The sequence below is a fragment of the Cricetulus griseus genome, chromosome 5 (genome assembly GCF_003668045.3).
Source record: "Cricetulus griseus strain 17A/GY chromosome 5, alternate assembly CriGri-PICRH-1.0, whole genome shotgun sequence".
Taxonomy (NCBI): domain Eukaryota; kingdom Metazoa; phylum Chordata; class Mammalia; order Rodentia; family Cricetidae; genus Cricetulus; species Cricetulus griseus.
Genome location: NC_048598.1, coordinates 61,410,331 through 61,435,654, shown reverse-complemented (window position 1 = coordinate 61,435,654; position 25,324 = coordinate 61,410,331). Strand labels below are relative to the sequence as shown.

Below are 25,324 nucleotides of genomic sequence, written 5' to 3'. Positions count from 1 at the left end.
AGTCACACTGAGAACCTGGACCACTCCAGGAGTCCACTCTGTTCTTCCCAGTCCTTCACTTCCAGATGATCCTTAGTTAGAATCCTTCCATCTCCCTGATCCCCAGAGTCCTGATCCATGCCCAGATTGTGGTATAAATGTGATATTTGCATACGTAAATGAGTGCCCAGAGACAGTTGGCCATTCTTAACTCTGAGATCAAACCCAAGCTCTCCAGAATGCTAGGAAGTGCTCCATACTGAGCAGCAGCCTGGCCTTTTATGTGTGGTGTGTACAGGTGAACAGGTATGTATGGAGGCTAGAGGACAACTTTGTGTGTATTCCTTGGTCACCATCCATCTGCCCCTTGAGACAGGGTCTCTTACTGGCTGAGAGCTCATGCAGTAGGTTGGCCTGGTAGTTTGCAGAGCTGCTGTTACCAGCAGCTGGACTCCTAAACTCCTGACCTTTTTTGTTTTGTCTTACATTATTTTGTAAAGAAAAAATCATATTTGTTTGGCCTTCTCTGGGAGACCACTCCTGGCCAATGGTGTTCAGAGAAAGGTTGTCATTCAAGTATTCATTAAGAATGGTGAGAACATTCTAGGAACATTCCCTGGTGTCTTTGGGGGAGGCTATAAGTGCTCATTGACATTTCTGTGGTACTTGGCCTGTGTTCTGCACTGCAGGCAGGCCCTTTGCTTCAACAATGGTACCTCCCTAGGGTGTCATGGAAGGACCCCCATGGTCTTGCTAACACTCTCCTGCCCTTTGCCTCCACTGCTCTCTGTTTGCACAGAGCTCCTCAGCATGGGCAGGCATCTACTTCAATTCTCTAGATGCTGAGCATCTGGTCACCTGACCCTGAGCTCAGGGACTTTTGGCTTTGCTCTACCCATGGTCCACCACTTGAGCCACCCACCCTACTATCCCCTTTGTCCCCTCACCCTCTCCTCAGCCATGTCCTCTCCTCTCCTTTCAGTGGATGAAAGACATGTGGCGCTCGGATCCCTGCTACGCAGACTATGGAGTGGACGGCACCTCCTGCTCCTTTTTTATTTACCTCAGTGAGGTGAGTCTCTACAAGGACATGTACATCCACACTGTAACTGAGCCTGGAGTTAGAAAAGCTGAAAAAGATAAGAAGGCCCTGTGATTGTCTTCATCATTCTCCCCACACTCTCATGAATATCTCTTTCCCTTAAAGGAAGAGCTGCCTGCCTGGATTGGCTGTTAGTTTTGTTTGCTTCCACTTTCCCATTTCAGTAAAATACACAGAATATAAGGATTTCAACCTTCATCACTCTTTTGTTTATTTTGTTCTCCTTTGTCCTTTTTTTTTTTTTTTACATTTATTTAGTTTATGCTCACACATGTGTGCCATGCCATATAAGCAGAGGACAGAGAACAACTTACGAGGTTCTCCTCTTCCCCATGTGGGTCCCAAGGATGGGACTCAGTCATCAAGCTTGCTGGCAGGCACCTTTATCCCAAACCATATTGCCAGCCTGGTCTTTGGGCACAAATTACCAGATATCTTCAGATCCATCAAGTAGTGGGCCCAGACTGAGAAAGCAGACCCTCAAACTCAGAGCCCAGATAACTCTTCCTTCAATAAGTTGCTTTTGTAAGGTGTTTGGTTACAAAGAAAAGTAGCTAACACACTCACAAGTCACAGCCCTCCTTCGCTCAGCACTGGGCTTTGATCCCAAGCCACAGAGATGCATGGAGACCTACAACTGAGGCATGCTGCAGACCTTTTCAACAACAGACTAAGTTGTTCCTCAGAAATGAGGAGAACCCCAGCACTAATGACACTAAAATGCCTCCTAGAAATCAGAAGCACAGTCTAGCCTGGATATTCCTCCTGAGTTGCTGAGATACTGATTTTGCAGCATTTGTTTGAGCCTGTTCCTGATTCCTGGCTTTGAAGCCACCTTATTTCCTCCTGCTAGGAGATTAAGGATGTGGGTGACTTTCACCCTAGTAAGAACTCAATTAGAAGTACCTCTCCTGCCCCGAGGGAAAGATTCTTCAATTTAATTTCAAAAAGTTTCCTCTGAAAATCCCTTCCCTGGGATGGAAGAAGTCAGAGGCCAGACATGGGCCATGATTGACAAGCAGTGCTCATTTCAGGTTTGCAGGTTGGGGAGGGCTGAGGACATGAAAGATGTCAGATTCTGCTTGGATTACCCAGCCTCTTCTCCATCTCCTGGGCCAAAACTGAGAAGATGTGGGAAAGTAGTGCAATGAACTAAAAGACACAAGAATGAAGGGTTTGTGATGGGTTCCTTTCCTTTGAAATGACTGCCCTAAACGGCACTGCCATGGAGTCAGCATAAATGCCTAAGACAGAGGAAAGGATCTGTCTGGAGAGGATATTCCAAGGGGCATGCCAGCACTCTGGTCTGTACAGACCTTGGTCTCATAGGCCTGTACTTATTCTCTCCCTGAGGTGTGTGCAGGCTTCAGTAGCCTTAGGCATAGATCAGTCTCTTTCTTCCTTTCTGTCCGATTTGGTTCAGTGAGTGCACACCAACCTCTGTTGTAGTATTGGCTGTCAGCAATGGCTGAGAGCTCATTTCCTTGCCACTGTGCCAGGCATTCTTTATCTTAAGAGTTTAATGGGAAAAAGAAGCAAAGAGAGATTCATACCAGGGAGGAAGAAAGGATGGTTCTAATTAGCCACAAAGATGGAGAGACAGCTGGTAGTTAACACTGATGGTCATCTTGGCAGGCTCTAGGATCACCTAGGAGAGGTGCCTCTTGGTTCATTGACTGGGCTCAGGAGGGAGGATATAACTTAGATGTGGTCCTGTGGGCTGGCGTCGCCAACTGAGTAAACAGAAGAAATTGAGCTTGGCACCATCATTCATCTCATGACCAGCTGCCACTATGCCTTCACCATGGTGGTGGACTATGTCCTCGAAATTTGAGCCTAATCAACCCATCCTTCCTTTAAGTTGCTTTTGTCAGGATTTTCATTACAACGGTAAGCAAAGCAAGGACTACAGAACCCTTTATCACAATCAGCCCCTAGAAATGACTCTCAATGGGGCCCATTTTATCATACCACATCCCTAGTGACAGCTGCAGGAGGGATGGTCACTTCTGAAAGATCACTACCCAAGAACATCAGTCACACTTGCTCTTTGGCCACTTCTTAATCTCTGTGACCCAGCCTAAACTTGTTTCCTCAAGTTCTTCCAGTTGGACATTTATTTGCTTTTAAAGACCTCTCTCTGTCATCAAGATGGCTTGGGGATGCCCAGGTTTACACCAGAATGGCTTTAGAGAGGGCCTAGTCAACAGAAGATACTCAGAAAATGTAAGGGACGTATTTGTATTTTGTTTTTATCTTTATTTGAGGACATTCGAATGTTGTGTTGGAGACATTCGAATACTGTTGTGTTTTCGAGTTAGAATCAAGTCACCAGTCTAATTTGATTTATGGTAAAGCATCTGATATGACTTCTAGTCATGTAAACACTCAATTCTTCCCTTAGTAACTGGTTGGTTAGTTTTTTGTTTTGTTTTGTTTGCAGGTGTGTGTGCATTTGAAAACCATATGCTTTCCTTCATGGCTGTCGACCTTACTTTTTAAATAGGGTCTCACTAAATCTGCAACTTACCAATTAGGCTAGACTTTCTGGCCAGTGAGCCCCAGGGATCCTCCCATTTCTGTCTCCTCAACACTGGGATTACAGGGGTGTACCACCACTTCCAGTTGTTTTGTTTGTTTGTTTGTGGTTTTTGAATGTTGTGGCTTAGGAGTCATATCCAAATGCTTATGTGGCAAGCGTATTACCAACTGAACCATCTCCTCAGCCCCATGTCTTCCTTTTTAACTGATAAACATTGTACATATGTGTGGTGTGTAATGTGATGCTTTGATTAGCATGTGAATCGTGGAATGTCTGAGGAGAGCTAAGGAATGCATGTTACTTTATGTTGTCTCTCTTTTCCTCTCTCTCTCTCTCTCTCTCTCTCTCTCTCTCTCTCTCTCTCTCTCTCTCTGTAAGTGTGTGTGTGTGTGTGTGTGTGTGTTAAACACACTTGCTCTTGACTCCTGGTCTCCATGTGGGATGCTGCTTTGCATTTGTGTTAGGAGCTGGTACACAGAGCCAATTATGACAAATTAATTGAGACAGTTCTCAAAGCCAGTTACTTACCTTTCAGTAGTATTAAAATTCAGGACAAGAGTCTGGAGAGGATGGTGTGGCAGTTAAAAATGCTTGCTGCTCTTGTGGAGGTCCTGAGTTTGGTTCCCATCACCCAAATCAGGCTAACAGGAGACATTAACTTTAGCTTCAGGGTATCCCATGCCTTCTGCCCTCAGTGGACACCTGCATGTAGAGATAACTCATGCACACACACACACACACACACACACACACACACACACACACACACACACACGCACATGCCCATGCTCACACACACATGCTCTCACACACAAATAAGAGGAAATAAAATAGGGGTAATACAGCCATGAGGGTCTGTTTGTTAGTCTAGTTTCTTTCCCCCTTTCCTTTCTTGCTGTCTTATAACTTTCCTATTTTGTTGAACTCTGAGACCTGTTACTTCCATATCACACACCAGGTTTCTCTTGGAATTGACAAAATGAGAAAACAATCTTTGTTTGACTTGCTCTGTAAAGTTAACAAACACACATGTGGGCAGCATCTATTGCATTTCCAGTCTTTATTGAAAGAGATGGGCTTATTTCTGGGTTTGGCATCAGAACAGATACAGATACCAAGAAGACCTAAACTCAGCATCACTTGGCATGGACCAGAACCTGTAGATTCAAGAAGTGCCTCTCTTTCTGTATTTCCCTTCACCATTGTCTTAATGCACCCACTTGAATTGAGTTGTGGAACTGCAACTTTTGCTCTAACCAACTTGCTCATTTGGAGCACCTGACAGTTTTGTGTGTTTACACATATATTTACACACTGATCCCACCTCCCCCATCTCTACCCTCCTACTCTCAATCCACACAACGCCAATACAACCCTTCCACCTTCGTATCCTCTCCTTTTGTTTTATTTAGTAACCCACTGAGTCTCGTTCTGCCTGCTGGAATGCTGAATGACTTGACCTTGGGCGGGTCTTGTCCAGGTAGCCATAGCTACAGTAAGCTCATGGGTGCAACAGCTATGTCATATCAGCAAGAGAGCTCTTCTCCCCATCTACTGGCTCTGATAGAGTTCTTATATTCCTCCTGGTCCTCCCGATGTTCCCTGAGCCTAATGTGGGAGGGCTTCCTATAGATGTCCATGTAGGGCAGAGTATTCCATAGTCACTATTCCCGGACACTTTGTCCAGTTCAGAGTCTACATTGCCAAGTACCCAGAAAAGACACTTCTCTAACTAACTGTGAGAGTAGTATAAATGTAACTATTTAGAATACAGTTCGACGAGTCCATTTAGCAAGATAATAATAGTAGTTTCCTCCCTACCTATGACCTCCTGAGCCCTTAACCACCTTGTAACCTACAAATCCTTTTTTAAATCAGGCCCTAAAAGTACAGTCTTCACTATGGGCTCCTACAGTCACTCCCTGCTGCTTGTTGTCTGTCTGACACTGCACTAGTGACAGCCATGCTGCAATAATCCAGGGCTCCTTCCTTTAGGGATGAGCTTCTGAGACAGCCAGAACATTCCTGGAGTTGTTAGGGTCCAGGCTGGGCCCTGGCAGTGCTGGTTACCTAGGCTTAGTCACCTGTCTCCAGTATGCCAGTAGAGAAAGATTATGCAAAGAGGCCATATTGGAGAGATGAACAAATAAAGAGGTCCAGTTAAACCACCCTAAGTCCATCTTCAGGGTCCTGATGTGAGGTTTAAATAGATGACTAGAGGTGTGCACAGCTAAGCAGTCCTGGGCAAGGTGTGGCCCTGCCCATCATCATTTCCTCAGCTCTAGTATCTTCCTGCAAGATGGTCTTACAAGTTGTCAGAACTGTGTGAAATCTCTTTCCAGGGGATAAATCCCTCCCCTCCCCACTGCTGGCACCAGGCATCAGCCTTCCCTTCTAGCTTGAGACTCGTTGAGGGAAATTGCAGTTTCTTGGGATCCATTGTCTCTGATAGTGGAGAGTCACTTTGTCTTTGTAGGATCTTCTGCCCGCTCCCAGACAGTTATAAGAAGAGTGAAACATCACTTAGGCTGGATGCTGTAGATGCCTAGCCACATTTAAACTGCTGGCCACAGCCCAAGGAGATAGATAGCCAGGCCATAGTGAATTAGGCTGCACTGCATACATTGGATCTCCTGGCTTCAGAATTCCACACATATTGCCCCTTGCAGTCCCTCATTTTGAAAGAATAATAACTCAGCTAAGTAGCCAATAGCCACTGGTTCTGTGTTCTCTCTATGCTGAAACCCACTCATGTTGGGCGTACAACCCTAATTAGCTGATTGCTTATTTTCCAACACTCCATAATTTTGATGCCTACCATCCAAACAGATGGAATCCCACCAGGCTTCCATGAGGTCATAGCTAATGAAAACCAGGTGTCACTCGCTCTGTGATCAGATGATGTGAATGATTCAGCTCATCAGGCAGCCTCGGATTTCAGCATCAGGCAGGTCACTTTGTAGATCAGTTTCTTTGAGCTGTGTTAACTAGTCCCGTTATAGAAGCAAGGCTATATACAGTAATTACTGCTACTGTCCTTGTTTTGGCCATATTAACTCAATTCAGCTGCCTGCACCTTTTATTGCTAGGGGCTTTTATAAAACTTGGAACAAGTTTCTTCACCCCCACCAACAGTACATTGATGGATGATGTGCATGTATTTGACACCCACGCTTCTTTTTCTTCTTTTATCATTGTTCCGAAACATAGCAAGCAACATGCTTTTCTAGATCTCTTGACTCATTGGTTCTGTGGTCTCTCTCTCTCTCTCTCTCTCTCTCTCTCTCTCTCTCTCTCTCTGTGTGTGTGTGTGTGTGTGTGTGTGTGTGTGTGTGTAATGCGAGTGTGCATACAGAGGCAGAAGTCAATCTCTGGTGTTGTTCTTCAGGTACTGTGCAATTTATGGTTGTTTGCTTGCTTTTTATTTCCCCATTTTATATATAGTTACATATATATTAGTGCACATGTGCACATGCATATATTTGTATGTGGAGGCCCAAAGATGATGTCAGGTATCTTCTTCATTCTCTATTTTATTGAGGCAGGAACTCTCACTGAACCCTGAAGTTGCTAGTCTGCCTAGCTAGTTTGCCCTGAAGACCTCCTGTTTCTGCCTCCCAAGTATTGAGATTACTGGTGACTACTGTGCCTGCCTGGCTTTTATGAGGCCAGGTTTATGCTGATTGTGTAAGTCTTTTATTCACTGAGCTTTCTCCTGAGTCTTCCACATATACCCCTTGTTTTCTTGAGACATGGTCCCTCACTGGCCTGGATTCACCAAGCAGTCTAGGCTGGCCTGTCTCTCCACCTCCCCAGCATTGTGATTACAAATATACAACACCATGCTCAGCTTTTTAACATGGGGGTTAGAAGTCAGGGCCCCGTGCTTGAGTGGCAAGCATTCTACCTGCAGAGCTGTCTCAGCCTTGTGTTGATGGTGTTTTTTGAAGCACTTCTGTAGCTATTGCAGGTATATTTCGTTTGAGATAATTGAATTGCTGGGTGATTTATTGCTAGATCTTGAGATGTTTACAAACTAGTACTCCAAATGCCAGTTTAGACAGGTAAGAGAGAGAGAGAGAGAGACAGAGACAGAGACAGAGACAGAGACAAAGACAAAGAGAGACAGAGACCTTCCTAATGGAACAAAAGAAGCAATTTCATGCCTTACCCATCAATCTGTTTCTTCTCTTTCATGAACAATGGACATAAAGGTCTCTGCCTTTGTGTTTTCCCTTGGCAATATGTAAAACCAATATTGGTTGAGCGTGCTATTAACCTTGAGTTTAAATTCAGCGTACTTAATCCCTTGATTACTGCCAAGATTAATGCCCAACAGGAGTGGCTGGAAGCTTAAATGCTTGTGAATGCAAGCATGAAATGAAATCCTAATAACCAGCACAATGATCTGGATTTATAGCCTGTGTGGGCTGCGAAAGATAACTTGGAAATGGTGTTACAGAGACTAATCTGTCAAAGTGGGCAGCCTTGGAGAATTGACTGTTCAGGCTGCAGGAGAAAAACAGAACAACAGAACTGACACGTGGGAACAGGTCAGGATGTGCTTTAAAAATACCTCCAGGCTGTTGCCCGAGTAGACCGAAATGTGCCTTGAACGTGTTTAGCTGCGTGAAGTCGGAAATTCTCTTTCCACAAGATAAGATTTCCTGGCAGTCAAGGCAGTTGGCTGAGATTTATGGTTGAGTTCTTTCCATTTTCTGCACCCAGACTTTATCTCTATCTTTTCATCTGCGTGTATTCATTGCTCTTGCTGCCTGAGTGTTAAGTTGCCCTTTGCAAAAGGATTTTTCAAACCATCCCAACTTCGAAGAACTGTGTTTAGTTGGCTGATGTCTCTGCTCCTTTCCCACCATCCTTCTCCCAGAATTAGTCTTAATGACATTTCTTGGTCATTTCAGATGCTATGACATTTATAGTTCATTTCTTCTCCTGGTCTGCATAACTCAGGGAAAGATCAAGAGTTGCCAAACCCCAAACTACAGTGTCTGTGCTCCCTTGAAAATATGTGGTTTGTGGGGCCCCAGTTTAGTCAACTCCTATCTGTTCTTTATACAGATCTATATTTAATCTGTGTGTGCATGTATATGTGCTAGAGAATGTTTAAGTGTGTGTGTGTGTGTGTGTGTGTGTGTGTGTGTGTGTGTGTGTGTGTGTGTGTGGCAGTCAGAGGACAGCTTCAGGTGTCAGTTCTGGCCTTCCAATTTGAAACAGAGTATCTAACTTTGCTGCTATATGTAGAGCAGAGTTCACTAGTCCTCAGACTCTGAGAATTTTCTGGTCTCTACCTCCCATCTTGCTATAGAAGTCTGGGATTATGAACATGAAACCTTCACATTTGTTCTTTACCCACAGAGCCTTCTTCTAGTTGAATTTTACGTACATCCAGTATTGTCTCCTAGTTTCTGGTATGTGCTCAAAATACATTTGATAGGTTTTTTTGTTTGTTTGTTTGTTTGCTTGTTTGTTGCTGTTGGTTGAGATGGGTCTTATTTAGCCAGGCTAACCTCAACTTCAACTTGTTTATATAGTTGAGGATTTATGTAGCTGGGATTACAGATGTATTCTACCATATCCAGTTTCTGTAGCATCAATCCTAAGCAAGCACTCTACTAACAGCCCCAGCTCCCCTCAAAATTCCTTTGTCCCGATGATGAGTTGCCATGCTAATACTGAGACACCAGCCAGGCTGTTCCTGCCTGGTTTGGGTGCCAGTGAGTTCAACAAGACTTCTCACGTGGAGACCTGAGGGACAGTATGGAAACAAAACAAAAAACTACTTTCGCTTTGCTTAGTGTCAGTGTGTCCTGTGCAGGCTTTTGATGATTCTCTCCCTGTAACTTTGTGTCCTGGCACTCTGTTGTGTTCCCTGTCCAAGTCTGATCAGAGTGAGGCTGGGGATCTTTTTTGCATCATGGATGGTATGTCACACTTTTTCCAGGAGGCATCTACTTCTAAATTGTGGATTCATTGATTTCTACCTTCCCTCCTCTCTCCTTTATGCTGCCTTTTCTCTTTTCACCTTCCCTTCCTTTCCTCTTTGAATGGGGACCTCAGGTGTGCTAGGTCAGTACCCCTGTGCCTAGCTAGGTGTGCTTCTTCATCTACAGGTGTTAGGCCTCAAACCCAGGACAAGTAGCTGAGGTGCCTATGAACATATCAAAGTAGACACTGGCCTCCAGGTTCTCCCTGTGTCCCTCAGTCAGTCCCTACCTGTTAGAGGGTCTTCCTGGCTGGCATACTCAGTCCGCTAACCTGAATCTCCAGCCCAGGGGCTGGGCTGCCCTTTCCCCCAGCTACTCTTCCCTGTATAACCCAGCCATTTTGCCCTTTTGACCTCTTGGTTTCCTGGTGTCCTGGTTCTCTCTCCCCTCTTACCCACTCTCCAAGATGTCTTTACCTCTGGCTATACTTTCCATCATATCTACAATAAACCTTCTCCAACATACATAGGAACAGTAATGTTATTATTTTGTTTTCTTTATTCACAGGGAATGTCCATTGAAGTGACATTACTTTTATTTACTGTCCAGTCACCCAAACTGTTTCTATAGAAAACCTCTAATGTTTTATTACATTTATTTATTATTTATTTGTATATGGGGAATTCATTTGCTGTCTCTCCTGTGTGATGAAAAGTGACTTTTCTCAGCTAATGGCAATCTGAGATGGGTTCTTAAAACTCTGTGACATCCTGGGTGATAATGGCGAACACCTTTAATCCCAGCACTCTGGAGGCAGAGGCAGATGGATTTCTGTGATTCTGAGGCCAGCCTGGTCTACATAATGAGTTCCAGAACAGTCAGGGCTACACAGTGAAACAGTGTCTGGAAAAACAAACGAACAGGAACTCCATGTTATTGACTCATTAGAATCCCTTGGTTCTGGGGCATATGGAAGACTTCCTACAGCTTCTCTGTGCTGTATCCTAAGCAGGGCTCTGAAGATCACTCAAGTTCCTGGCTCGCTCCTACACATAGCCAGCTAGATTTACATTCTGTGTTTGTAGCATTCCTGCCTGCCCCAGTAGAGGCAATAATGAGTCTCTAGACCACATCCTAACCACAGTCTCATCTGCAGTGCTGTTTCAAGGGTTCTCAGTTACCCACAATCAACAGAGACCTGATTATGTTCAATGGAAGTTTCTAGAAGCAAACAATTCACCAAGTAACTTTTATTGTACTATATCATTATAATGTCTACCCTTTATTAGTTACTGTTGTTAGTTCCTTACTGTATCAGTTACCAAAGCAACTGAAGGAAGGAAGGCATGTTTGGGTTCACAGTTTGAGCTCACAGAGAAAGAGTCTTTTCTTAGACATTTGTTTTTGGGGAAATTTTGTTTATTTATTTATTTTTTGTTTGTTTCAATTTTTGAAACAAGGTCACATTGTGAAGCTTTGGCTAGCCTAAAACACACTATGTTGACCAAACTGGCCTTGACCTCACAGAGATCTGCCTGCCTCTGCCTCCACCTCCAGAGTGCTGGGGGTATATGCTACTCTGCCTGATAATTGGTTTTGATTGTGTTTATCACCTGAAAAAGGGCATGAGATCCTGTGTGTCAGCGATCCCCTGGAACATAACACTGTCCATTAACAAGAAAAGAGACCCAAACTGAGGCTCTTTCCAAAGAAAAAGCATTGGCACAGAGAGACCAATCCCTAAGGACTGCATTTGCAACCCTCTGGCATCTACTGTTGGTGTTGACAGCAGGTGCCTTGCTTCCTCTTTTAACCTCTCCACCCCCTTGAGCTGTATGGCTGTCTGCCAGCAATTTCTTTTTCCTTAAGTGCAATGACTCTTCTATACCGTGGACCTTGAAAAGCAACATGACCCAGTTAGAACTTGTAGGAACTGCTTTGATTTACTGGCTCCTGATGAAGCTACAAAACCTATTTAGTTCAAAGAAGGCTAAATCGCCAGGAGGAATGTCAAAATTGTTTTATTTTATGTCTCATCTCTCAAGAAAAAGTGATGTATAGAGCCCTCTCCACTGAATATCCATTATTGTTCGAAGTTCTAGCCCAGCAGGTCTTCCCTGTCTCGATCTGCTGCCTCATCATTCTGCAGCCTGTGGCACTGGCTAAAAGGTTAGTTTGTGCCTAAAGAGTTTTGCCTTCAAACTGAACAAGATTTGACTAGTGCTGCTGCCTATCGATTGCTGGGTGTGTGTTACCATGAATTCAGATGGTTTTCAATTGCACCTGTTTGCAGGCATGCACACATTTTGTGTGTTACGTTGGATGCTTTCCTGTGTCACTTTCACATTATTTTTTAATTTATTTACTTTTTACATTCCAGTCCCAGTTCCCCTTTCCCTCTTCTCCCCCCTCCACCTCCCATCTGCTCCTCGGAGAGGGTAAGGCCTCCCTTAGGAAGTCTACTAAGTGTGCCATCATCACGTTGAGGCAGGACCAAGGCAGCTCCACACCCCTGTGTCTAGATTGGGCAAGGTATCTCTCCATGTAGAATCGGCTCCACTAAGTCAGTTTATGCATTAGAGTTAGATCTTGGACCCACTGCCAGTGGCCTCATAAATTGTCCCACTCACACCATTGTCACCTATATTAAGGGAGTCTAGTTCGGTCTTATGCAGGTTTCTCATTTGTCAGACCTGAGTCAGTGATCTCTCACTAGCTCAGGTCAGCTCACATTATTTTTTGAGACTGTCACTCACTGATCCTGGAGTTTGCTGATTCAGCTAGAGCAGGGGTTCTCAACCTATGGGTCATGACTCCTTTGGGGGAGTCAAACAACCTTTTAACAGGGGTCACATATCAGACATTTACATTACAATTCATAACAGTTGCAAAATTACAGTTATGAAGTAGCAATGAAATAATTTTATGGTTGGAGGTCACCACAACATGAGGAACAAAAGGCTGCAGCATTAGGAAGACTGAGAACCACTGAGCTAGGCTGTCTGGGCAGTAAGCTCCTATGTCTTCCCAGCACTTAAATTACAGGCACATGCCGTCACACCAGGTTTCTTAGCATGAGTGCTAGGGATCAAACTCAGGTCCTCACCCTTGTGCGGCAAGCATTTTAGTCACCGAAACATGTCGAAAATCAGTCTCCAATTGTTTATTGTGGTGGACTATAGGCTGCCCTTGATGAGTTAGTTGTTGATTCTGAGAAGGCTGTGTGCTATAAGATCTGGCAGAGGTAAGGGGAGATGAGTAGTTCCAGAACACTGAGAGCAAGCATTCAATGAAGAGCCACAGCTAGAGAAGTGTGGCTGAGGCAGCCATGATGAAAGGCATCTGGAGGCAATGGTAGGGCCCAGAGACTCTGTGAGCCAGCCCAAGAGTAGCTGTTCCCAAACAGTTTGAATCAGGGCAATTCCTATGAATCAGGGAGTGGGCTCCTGCTGGGGTCAGCTTTATTGATAGGTTGGGATACTAGTGGGCCAAGCTCATTAAGTAACATTGGACACATCAGATAGAAAATGCAGTTGCATATCAGGAGGTTGAGTTGTTAGCTGCATGCTCGATTTTCCCTGCATGCTCATCACGGTGCTTTTATTTAGGAAAATGTTGCCCTGTGGAAGGCAGTTTGTTTCATTACTTGAGTTATCACCAGTGCTGGCCTTCCTCCAGTTCTCGAAATCCTCTGAGGTTCCAGGGAGAAAAAAAAAATGTTTTTCCTCTTCTCCCCACAGGGTAATTGGTTTACATATAATTTAATTATTTCATCAACTAGTTAGCCCATCCCTGTGGTGAAAAACAACCTTAAGCCACCCTCCCTTTGTGGGTTAAGGTGTTTATCTGTTTTTCCACCATTCCAACTGCATGCGTAGCTGGAATTGCTGCCTAAAAGCTCAATTGGACCACTCTATTTTCCATATTTGCAGAGATGCCCTTGGAGGCAGCAGAAGGGTAGCCAGTGATTTAGAGAAAGAAGAACTAAGAAAATGATCTAGCTCAAAAAAGGAATTACAGCCTTGAGAGTTCTCTAGTGAAGTCATATTTTAGATCACCTTGGAATGACTGTTTTCATCAGAGTGAGTCTTGGAAGCTTCTTCATGTGGTGGAGGGATGTGGAGGAAGGGCATGCCTTATCTATATCTGGTCACACTCTCGTGTCATCTTTTAGATGATTTTCTTTATTCAGAGTCTTGCCTCAACTTTTCCCATCCTATTTTTCATGGGGAGATTTTTTTTTTTTCATCCTGACAGGTTCTATATAGACTTCATTTATTCAAGGTTGGGGAGAATCTTGATCAGTAAAGTGCTTGCTGCTCATGCATGACGACCTGAGTTAGGATCTCCAGCACCTATGTAAGCAGCTGGACACAGGGGCCTGCATCTGTAACCCCAGAGCAGGGCAGGCAGAGACAGGTGGATCCCTAGAGCTTGCTGTTTTGTAGCCAGTTTGCTGAACAAATGAGCTCCAGATTCACTTAGAGACCCTGAGGGGAGGGAGGGAGGAAGGGAGGGAGGAAGGGAGGGAAGGAGGGAGGGAGGGAAGGAGGGAGAGAAAAATTAAAATTAAGGTGGAGAGTGATGAGGAAGATATCCAACATTAACTTCTGTCCCCCACATACATACACATATGGACATATCAGCATGTACACATGCACACACATGGGAACACATACATATGTCACGCACACAGAGGAAATTTAGTCAAGTGCTTGAAGATAAATATCTTTTTTAGAAAATGAACTTAGTTGTGTGTTTATTTGTGAAGATTCTTGACATCCAGGTCTAATGTCTGTTCAGTTGAGGGTCTCCCAGTCAACCCAGGACCCATCTGAAGCCCTCATGTTATAAACATGCTTTATTGGGGATGTTTTATTGAGTCCACTTAGTAAAACTTAATTGGCACCAAATGAATCAGCCTGGCCTAAGAACAGGAAGCACGGTGTTTCTGGGACCAGCAGAGGAGTCATGCTTTGCTGGGCTGCTTTTCCTCTCGTTTTCCCTAAGTTGTGGAGCTGTTTCTGTTGCCTTTCATTGCAATACCATTGAAATGTCCACAGTAATTTAGACCATGGGCCTCCTAGGCAGGTTAGTGTTCTTTTCCTTTGTGAATGAAAGCATTCAGCTTTGGCATGGGGAGAGACTCTGGGCGACTGCAATCACTCACAAACATCACAGGCGTCTAATTTTACTCCACACGAAGAACAGAGGACATCACACTTTCCTACCACCCTTGAGCCTCACTGCCCTTGGCTCATCTGCTTTCGGACCATATTCCGTAGCAGATGGCTTCATGCAAATATGGCCAACTATTTTTGATCATAGTAAATATCACTTTGGATTATGAGTAAATTCTGAAACTGACATGTTTCTTTGAAAACCCACCCGTACCTCAAAGATAGATTATCTTGTCGGTCTGCTTGGCCAACCCACAAGGTTGTGGTTCCCTGTCTTAGTGACCCTCAGTAGATGCCGCTCTGTAAAATCTTATAGGTCTCCCTGACCGAAACATAATGTTTTCCAGTACCAGCTCTTGAGCCATCTTTGTTAGTAGAGGGATGACTGTGTTACCTCTGAAATTTCATAGCTATTTTAAGTAAATAGGCCAAATGTTAATATCACTCAATGCATGTGTTGTTTTTCCTTTCCTAGAGTTTTTTATTTTAAGTATGTATATTTGAAGAGGCAACAATATGCGCGTGTGAGTTCAGTTCCTTTGGAAGCCAGAAGAGCCATATACCCTAGAGCAGAGGGTGGGGGTAATTGGTGGTTGTGAGCTGCCCATGTGGGTGCTGGAAACTGAACTTGGGTCCTTTGCAAGTGCAGTGCTCTATCTTAACCTCTGAGTCATCAATCAAGCCCCTTCCTGGGATCTCTCCAGCCCCCTTCCTAATAATTACAATAATAAAATTATTAATTTCTCTGATCTCTTTGGTAACTTTCCTTGAAGGACATTCTACAAACCCAGTACATTTTTGCCCTTCTTTCTTCCTTCCCTCAACAACTGTCAGGTGTGTTCATCCTGAGCCTGAAAGCTGCATACACCTAAGATAACTATGAGTGCAACCTCACACAAAATCATGAACTTGCTTAGAACATCATGAGGTGTGTGTGTGGTGTGTGTGTGTGTGTGTGTGTGTGTGTGTGTGTGATTACTTTTTGTTTGTTTTGTAATTCAGCAGTGAGGTTCTCCAGAATGAACTTTGTAATTGCCTCAGTGTTAGAGTGTTGGAAGGCTGGATGTAACTTGTGTGCCTACAGGTCATTTTGTGGAAAAATTCTCGTAAGATCTCTGCATAGATACCTAACCCACTCCTGTTGACCTGGTATTTGAGATGGGGTCTTGTATAGCACAAGCTGGCCTCAGATTCATACAGCCATGAAGGACCTACACTATCTGATCCTCCTGCCTCAACATCCTGGGTATTAGTGTGACAGGTGTGAGCCACCAATCCTGGATACCCACCTTATTTCTTAAGACAGTGTCAAGCAAACACCCAGGAAACAAGCCATGACTAGTGAGCATTAAACCATGGCTTGAATTCCTGATCCTCAAATCAGAGATTTCATTTTTTTGCCCTAAATTCGGTCTGTTCCCTTTAGACATGGATGGAAATTCATGCCTGCCCATTTGTTGAATGGTTTCACAGTGACTCCTTCACACTGCTATTTCCCTGCAAAAGTGTTCAGATTTTTTAACCTCTTGCCAGAGATCACTGGTCCCCTCTTATGGACATGTGAGGATTAGTTGAAGGACTCATTCCCTGTAATTAGGGACAAGTGTGGTCAAGTGCTTCTTATGACCATACTGAAGGATGAAGGATGCTGCACCTTTGAAGGCACCTGGACCTGGACCACTCACTAATGTCACAGGAGTTTGGTTAACATCTGGTTAATAATGTCCCACATAAACACCTTGTTCATTGGGAGCTGGGAGTAGTTCTTAGCACTTTGGGTGTCCGCAGAAAGATGGACCAGTGTGTTTAGTGTTTCTGATTTATCTTTTGCAGGTTGAAAATTGGTGTCCTCGTTTACCTTGGAGAGCAAAAAATCCCTATGAAGAAGCTGATCATAACTCATTGGTAAATGACTTTGGAACACTCTTCCTCCACTTGTGTGCTTAGGTCATGTGCTAAGTGATGCTCACAGCATCTTTTAGAAGTGCCAGCTGAAATCTCAAGTCTAGCTGGCCCAATCATAGACCAGTTATCAGAGATTTATTTATTGAACATTTCTCTGAAGGTCCCTAAATGATGGGCCACAGAAAGGAATGAGCTACAGTGCCAGATGTGGAGGCCTTGGGTGATCTAATGAGGGGACTGGCTGTAAATAATGACCAGGTTTGTCACCAGGCTCTAATGCCTGCTAAGGAAGATTAATGACGGTCTCAGCTGTGGAGGTCAGGGGAGATTCCAAGATGACAGGCTGAATTTGAAAGGACAAGCAGTGCTCTTTGAGGTGTGGGGAGAGAGGCATGACTCTATGGGAAGTAGGTCTTTGGTATCATACTGAAAGGTTGGGTGGGCAAGGTCAGAGGTTTGGGCAAGCTGGGTTGATGATGCAATTAGAAAGAGGAAGGGGCTCCAGAGGCCTTTCAATGCTATCTTGAGAGCTTGGGCATTTTCTTTAGATATAGATCAGCAAATCATTTGAAAAGTTTTTATTATATTTGTGTGTGTGTATGTGTGTGTGTGTTGTTTGTGTGTGTATGCCTGTATGAGTTTATATACACCTTGTACATTCAGGAGCCCACAGAGGCAAGACGATGGTAGTGAGATGCCTGGCATGGGTGCTGGGAACTGAACCCCACTGTTCTGCAAGAGCAGTTAGCACCCTTAACCACTCAGTCTTCTCTCTAGCCCAAAGCAGACACTTTCTGCAAAAGGTTAAGTAGAGGTTTGGGGTGTGTGTGACTCATTTGGTAGCGTGCTCACCTAGCATACAAAAAGCCCTGGGTTCAGTCTGCAGCACTGTAAACTGGTTGTGGTGGTGCATGCCTGTAATTGTAGCACCTGTTAGGTAGAGGTAGGAGAATTAGAAGTCATGACTCTCCTTGGCTACATAGGATAATACTTCTGTGTGACAATTAATCATCTCTTCTTCTACTAGGAGAGACTTCTGTCACAGCTTGGAGTCCTGAAGTCTCTTCTACAATAATGGAGGCCTAGGAATTTTGTCAGATGAGTGCTTTCACCAGACTGTTAGGAAGTTCAAGGCCAGCTTAGGCTACAAAAATAATAGAGGTAGTGAGATGTCTTAGCAGGCAAAGGCACCTACTTACTGCCAAGCCTGAAGACCTGGGTTTGATTCCCTAGAGACCCACATGGTACAGAGAGAAAACCAATTTCTGCAAGTTATCTTCTGACTTAACCACACACTCAAGCATGCTCACACATGCACACACATTCTAAGTAAGTAAAAATACAATAAGCAAGAAAAATGTGAAAGTCAGATAGTGTTTCTGTCTTTGCTGGACATTTAATCTCACAGTTACTCAGTTCTATAGTCCTAACCCAGAGAGCAGCCATGGATAATAAGTGAAGAAGGGCATGGCTGTGCTCCACTGAAGCACCATATACACACACAGGCAGCTAGGAAGATGGTTCCATGCCAGGGTTTGTGAAGTCAAGTTTAAACTATGGGAGATTGTTGGGTCAAGGATGGAGACGAATGCTAAGAATGAACCTTGGAGACAACTAAGAGATGCATTTGTTATGTTTGTGGTACCATGTGAAACACTGATATTATCACGCTTCTCTCATGGTCTAATCAGGGGCAGCCTCCAGCTAAAGTATCCAGAAGACCAGGAAAAACTGTCTTCCAGGACCTTAAATTATTCTGCTCTGAATTTTAAATTTGTACTCAGCTAGGGTAAAAACAAATCCTATCCCTAGTGTTTAAAATTCCTTAGAAAAATCATAAATTTTGTTGGTTTGGCCCAGGCCAAAAACTAGGAAATGATCATTTATTTCCCATCTCACTCTGGGAGGAGAGGCTGTCCAGTAGCCCTCACAGTGTTGGCTGGCCTGTCTGAGCTGATGCTTTTTCCTGTGGTCAGCTGCCTAGAAGAAAGCTCCAAGACACAAATAAATTTTGGCACAGGGGATGTGAAGGCACATTGGGTATATCAATTGTGAAAACTGCATTTCGGCGTAGCTCAGGCTTTACAGCAACTACATTTACTTTCTCAATCTCTAATTTTTAATGATGCCCCTTGTAACAAATCCACAGTCAGGGCCTTCATTTCAATTTGCAGTCCTCTTTCTTTTTAAAGTTTTCTTAATGACATTTATTTTATCTGTGTATGCATGTGTGGGCTTATGCATGCCACAGTGAGCGTGTGGAGACCAGAGGACAACTTGCAGGAGTCAGTTCTCTCTCCCCTTCCACCAAGTGGGTCCTGGGGATTGAACTCAGATTGTCAAGCTGTTTGGCAAGAGCTTTCACCTGCTGGCCATCTTGTCAGCCCCCATGTGTAAGGGCCATGTAGAGAGACAAGACTGACTTTTGAAATCCTGGATTTAATTGACTCTCAGGTGTAAAATGTCATACCATGAAAATCATTTTGCATCCTAGTATTTTAATCTTCTGCTCATTTTAATACAGTTTTTCTCTCTCTCTCTCTCTCTCTTTTTTTCCCTAGGCGGAAATCCGTACGGATTTTAACATTCTCTACAGCATGATGAAGAAGCATGAGGAGTTCCGGTGGATGAGACTTCGGATCCGGCGAATGGCTGATGCGTGGATCCAAGCAATCAAGTCTCTGGCAGAGAAACAAAACCTGGAAAAGAGAAAACGGAAGAAAGTGAGTTTCTTCTTTCGGTTCCTTCGTATGGCAGCTTTCTTTTAAAATTTGATTTTGCTTGGAAACAAGATGAAGAGAGATGTCATGTGTCAAATGATATCCCATCAAAGTAAATCAGCTCAGTGTCTCCACACCCCATTCTGATGTCTTCCTCTGTCTTCCGTGAATGTATGCACAGCTATACACATCTTCACACACACACACACACACACACACACACACACACACACACACACACACACACACACACACACGGCCCTGTATATACCTCCCACCACCACATACTTACTATACATACACAAAACAAGGTAAATGATGACCGAGAAAAGCTACCCAAGGACAAAAAGTAGGTGTGGGCAATGCTTTCCATACCTGTTACACCCATTCCATCCCTTCCCTCCATCTCTTCCTTTTTTTCATCATTTAATTGTTTTTCTTAGTGTAGAAACATATTCATAGTATAGCATAACATGTGCACAACATTTTAATGCACATGGTCCAGAAGCATAAAGAATACTGTAGGATGTAGCCATCTTCACCACAGGCTCCCACAGGAACACCCCACCCACACACCCACACACCCACACACCCACACACACATACACATACACAACACAGAAAGGATCTTATCCACTATGAGTTAAACATAAGCTTTGGAACTCTTCAAGTTTCAGAAATGAGATACCCAGGGGGAAACTGCTTTTGAACCATGTACATTAAAATGGTGGCTGCTATGTTATGCTTTACATATTTTTTTCATGGTAAGAAAATAATTCAGTGGTCAAAGCAGGGAGGGGGATAGAATGGAGTGAATGGAGCAGGGAGAGTGTGGATTTGGTAGGTGAGGAAGTGGAAAGGAGGTGAGAGGAGTTGGGAGAGGGGAAGCCATAATCAGAATATATTTCATGGGGAGGATCTATTTTTAAATTAAAAAAAAAACAAAAACAACAACAAAAACACCCATCTCTAAAAATCCTAAGGAAAATGAAACAGCTGAGCTGACTGTATCATTCTAGTTTGGGACAAGCACACAATGGAGGGTTAGTCTCTATTTCTGTGGAACATAGTAAAGTGAACAAAGAGAGCTTAGGGAAAAAAATTAACACTTGTATCACGTCATATGCCAAAGTATTGATAATCTTATTCTAGAGCTATTGTGAGCATTAGCGTATAGAAAATGATTTACCTTGTTCCTGCTATTTCTGAGTGGAATTTTCGTTGTAGGAGAAAGTAAATAACTGCTGAAAGACGGATGATATTATCTGAGGGTATTATCTATAGCCTTAAGTTTGGATTGACACTACTAGTAAGAACCCAGAGTTTATCTTTGAGGAAAAGTGAAGTTCCTAGCTAGGGCCATTTGGAGAAGGCTCCAAATAGCAATTAAGTGGAGTCCCTTGAGAACTAGCCTTTGGTCTTTAAATGCTATTTCCACCAGGTTGGATAAGTGCTTCTTGGGAAAATGGCTCATTAAGGTCTGAGACAGAAATTGCACTTGATGAACTTAGACCATCTTCTCATACCCAAGGACAGAAAAGCTACCAAAGGCTGCTAGGATTCTGGCCAGAGAATGGAGGTACCAGCTGCAACATAAGCCCATGGCCAAACTGGATCGGTTAACATAGTCACCAAACACATTTAATATGCTTATTTCCATGGTTTTATATTTAAAAATCAAACAAGCCTCGTGGAGCTTGCTAGGCTGGGAAGAGAGCTCAGTTGATAAAGAGCTTGCCACACAGGCCCAGAACCTGAGTTCACTGCCCCCATCCCACCTGAGAAAGCCAGGTGTAGCGGCACATGCTTGCAATGCCAACACTGAAGAGACAAACATAGGAAGATCCCTGGAACTATCCAGTCTGTCCCATCCCCTCTGCACTGGGATTGCAAGTATGCACCACCACACCCAGCTTTTGTATCTGGACTCTCGGGATTCAAACTCTGGTCCTCATACTTGTTCGTCAGGTTCTTTACTGACTGACCCAGTCATGTGTTCTATTTTTAAAAATCAGGATAATCTCCCTATAACTCACATTCATGGCTCTACCAAGGGCAGTTCATGGTTTTAGTATTTGTCTAAACCAGGGGGAAGTTATTTCTTCCTTGTTTTATACCTTTTAGAAAAATGACATACCCCATGCTGAGATTTCAGTAGTTCCTTCAGAATGGCCTGACTGCTTCATGGTGTGCGAAGACTTGAACAAGGCTCCAGAAGTCAGTATGCATTCCCTCTTTGTTTTCCAGATCCTTGTTCACCTGGGGCTCCTGACCAAGGAATCTGGCTTCAAGATTGCAGAGACGGCATTCAGTGGTGGCCCTCTTGGCGAACTGGTTCAGTGGAGTGACTTAATTACATCTCTCTACCTACTGGGCCATGACATCCGGATCTCGGCTTCACTGGCTGAGCTAAAGGAGTAAGGAAATTACTTTTTCAATTTGAAAATCAGAATATAAAAACGACATAGTAAACTCATAAAGCTCCTCTATTAGCGTACCATTTCTCGTGGAGGAAAATGAGAGTGATAATTCGCTAAACAGGCGATAAGAAGATTATTTTCAGGAGCTAAATACATACACTATGAAAAAGATAATATGTTTTCATTGGCTGCAGGCTCTGGGGCCTCATAAATGAACACCAGGAAATCTCAAACTAAGGCGTTTATTCTTTGCTATTCCAGGTGTTTCCAACATCTGCAGCGTGATACTCTATTGACTTGCCTGATTCCCTGCCTCTTGCCAGAATTCATACTACTCCCTGCTCAACATCAAGCTTTCTAAAACTCAAAACAGGGCCAGTTCCTGTTTATAATTTGAGTAAAATGGATTTCCCAAAAGCCCGGATCCAATCCTTTCTCAATTAGCTAACTTCTAGCTCAGTCTGTTCTCTTCCCTGAGTCTTCCATCCCTCTAAGATTTGCATTCAGCTCTCGCCCCCTCAGTCCCTTTTCAGTTGATACAGCTGGCCAAACAGATGAACTGGGGTCCTCGCAGTCCCCAGAAAACTGCCAGCAGAGACTTCTAACTCAGAATTCAAGTTGCCATGTCATTGTGCAAAGCCCTTGGGAGGACACTAGCCATGGCAGAGAGCGATGCATGCTCTACCCTGTTCCCCACTGTATTATTGACACACCAAAGTTGTTGGCGGTATACTGACTCCAAAGCAACCATGTCTGAAGAATATCTTATCAATCCTCTCATTGATTTCCAGATGCCAGCACCATGTTAAAGGTTTGCTTGCCGTGGAAATACCAGGAAGTATGCTAGCAATAGTGTTGATCAGGACTATTTTTATGTTGAGACTAGGTCTGTGTAGCCTAGGCTGACCTCAAACTCAATATATATACTTGAAGATGACTTTGAATTTCTGATCTTTGCCTCTGCCTCCCCAGGGTTGTGCACCTCTATGTCTTAGAGTGGAACCCAGGGTTTTGTGCATGCCAGGTAGGCTCTGGACCAGCTCAGCCCTACCCCAGAACTGATGGTAGCTATTAAATCTATAGTGAGCCACTTACTGTGTGTTCAATACTAAGCACTTGGTGGCTTTAGTTAAGTTTAGTTTTGTTTATGACTGTGTGTGTGTGTGAGCATGTGGGCATGTGTACCTCAGCTTATGTGGAGATCAGAGGACAGCTTTCAGGAAGTCAGTTTTCTCCTTCCATTGTGGGTTCCAGTGATAGAAAGAAGCAGGAGCTTTTACCCAGGAGGCATCTGAGCAGCAGTGTGTTGTGGTGTGTTGTGTTGTGTTGTGTTGTGTTGTATTACATAGAAGCAGAAGCTTTACCCAAGGAAAGCATCTTGGCTCCCCATTTATTGTATTGTATTTAAACTTCAGCACCTGGAAGTAGATGCTTTTGCCATTTGTGTTTTAGAGCTGAGGAACCTGGGGCTCAGACTGAGCATGAACTGTCTGAGGTTTCAAGGCTAGCACATAGGGCTGCCTGGATCTGAGCCTGGCACTGACTTCTCTGCAGCCTTTTTACAACAGTCCTTCCTTTCTCCTTCAGAGTTAGATGAACTTGAGGTTCTTTGTACCTCAAGCGGTCTCCTCTTCTTAACCAGACTGCCTCCTATTGCCTTCCTGCTTGCTTTAAAATATGTCGAACACAAGACCTATAAAGTCATGCACTTTGCAGTCACTCTGTCTGCCTTCTGAGGACTGGGATTCAAAATGGGGCCTGCAAGGATGACCATCATGTTGTTACTCAGCTGCCAATCTTTTGACAATCATAACTGATGCATTAAATAATAATCATTTATTACATTACAAACTAATTACAAATCTATTAATGCTAATTGAGGTATGGATGCTAGAATGTCAGTACCGGGAATATCACCACTGTGCCCCTAGCGCTTACACATAGCACCTAGCATACTCTGGCTTTTGAAGGAACGAGAGAAGGAATGTGGAAGATAAGTGGGGAGTAGGCAGATGAACAAATGGAGGACTGTGAGGAACCAGGCACAAGAACGGAGCTTAGGAAAGATATCTTAGGCATGACTATTACAGAGACTCACCTGATAGTCAAGGGCATGTCAATATCGATCTTTGTGGATACTGGGACGAGGGCTATATGTACTCTTTTTCTGGAGGTAGAGGCCATTGAGACAGGTCGCATGTAACCCAGGCCCCTCAAACGTGCTATATAGTCGAGGATGATGTTGAACTCCTGATCTTCCTGCCTCTACCTCCTAAGTGACGGTGTGACAGGAATGCTCCACCGCACCCAGTTTATGTGGTGCTGTGAATGGGACCCAGGGCTTCTATGTAAGCACTCTGCCCACTGAGCCACATCCACAGCCCCTGGATGGGCTTTATTTAAATGGAGCATTACAGAAGCAACACGGAGTAATGGTCCCCAATTCTTTGCTGCTCATTAGAATTGCTTGGGGAATTTTTTCATTTCACTTTCTCAAAGATTTGGGGATCTCCTTAAAATCCTGGAACAGAACATTCCCAGAATGATTAAGTCACAACATTTGAAAATGTCACAGCCTAAATGCTTTGTGATGCTCAGTAGGCAGTTCCACTGTTCAACAAGGTTGAGAACCAGTGAACAAGGTGGACCCCAGGTAGAAGCCACAGTCAATGGCCCAAAGCCAGCCCTCTGCCTGTTTTTGTCAACATTTTCTGGTTACAGAGTCACACCCACTGCTACTTTAACTGGCTTCCACCCTACAGTGGTCAAGTTGAATATGCAAAGTGTTTATTATCCAGCTTTTCATAGAAAGTTTTCCAGCTGTTCAGAAAAAAATCCGTTCAATAGAGCTTGGCTTTTTTTAGAAGCCTGGAAGGAGCAGAAGGTACCTGACACAGCGGATGTAAGGAACTGTGGAGTAGTTTGTGGTCCCTGTCATTCAAAAGTGGGATTTTTGTAGATGGTCAAGTATTATTCTGGGGTGTGAGCAGGGATATGAGTCAAAGGTGGTGACTGGTTTCTGGGTACATGGTAGTTATACTTTAGACTTATCTTCACTAATCAAGTTCACATAGCAGTCACATATGTTGTCATTCTATTAGCACAAGGGCAATTTGGATGTCAGGGTAGAGAAGGGTAGGTCAGTGGCTGAGACAATGAGAACCTCTAAGCCACAGGGCCAGTTCTATAATGAGTCACTAAAGACAATACAAAAATGTATGGGGAGTTACCAAAGCTGGGGGACTGAGAATTGCAGGTGTTTCGGAATACAAATGAAAGTGAGAGTGTCATAGTGTTTGTATTGGTTATGTGACTTTTTCTGGGGTTATGTTTACCAGGCTCCAATGAAAGACCAAAGAAATGATTCCACTGAGTCAAGTTTAGTAAGCCAGTGAATTTATTGGGGTTACTTAACAGGATTGTGGATGACTCAAAGGCAGCTGCATCACTAAAAAGCCCACCCCAGCATGGGTAGCAACTCATTAAAGCTGCACCCCTCAAGCTCCCTGAATGATGTGCAGGCAGGTCTATAAC

General features: G+C 43.8%; 1 protein-coding gene and 1 non-coding gene across 5 annotated transcripts in view; both read left to right on the top strand.

Annotated features, from left to right (window-relative positions):
- Window positions 1-25,324, top strand: part of Mgat5 (alpha-1,6-mannosylglycoprotein 6-beta-N-acetylglucosaminyltransferase) — a 292,133-nt gene that overhangs the window by 162,919 nt on the left and 103,890 nt on the right. For all 4 annotated transcript variants that reach the window (XM_027417769.2, XM_027417768.2, XM_027417771.2 and 1 more), the window contains 4 exons: window positions 962-1,051; window positions 16,579-16,650; window positions 19,212-19,373; window positions 21,618-21,787. In XM_027417769.2, the coding sequence (XP_027273570.1) occupies window positions 962-1,051; window positions 16,579-16,650; window positions 19,212-19,373; window positions 21,618-21,787 (494 nt within the window). The remainder of the gene's footprint in view (window positions 1-961; window positions 1,052-16,578; window positions 16,651-19,211; window positions 19,374-21,617; window positions 21,788-25,324) is intronic.
- Window positions 9,287-9,395, top strand: LOC113833578. The gene has a single exon (XR_003485901.1). It is a non-coding gene; the product is annotated as a small nucleolar RNA U6-53/MBII-28 (small nucleolar RNA).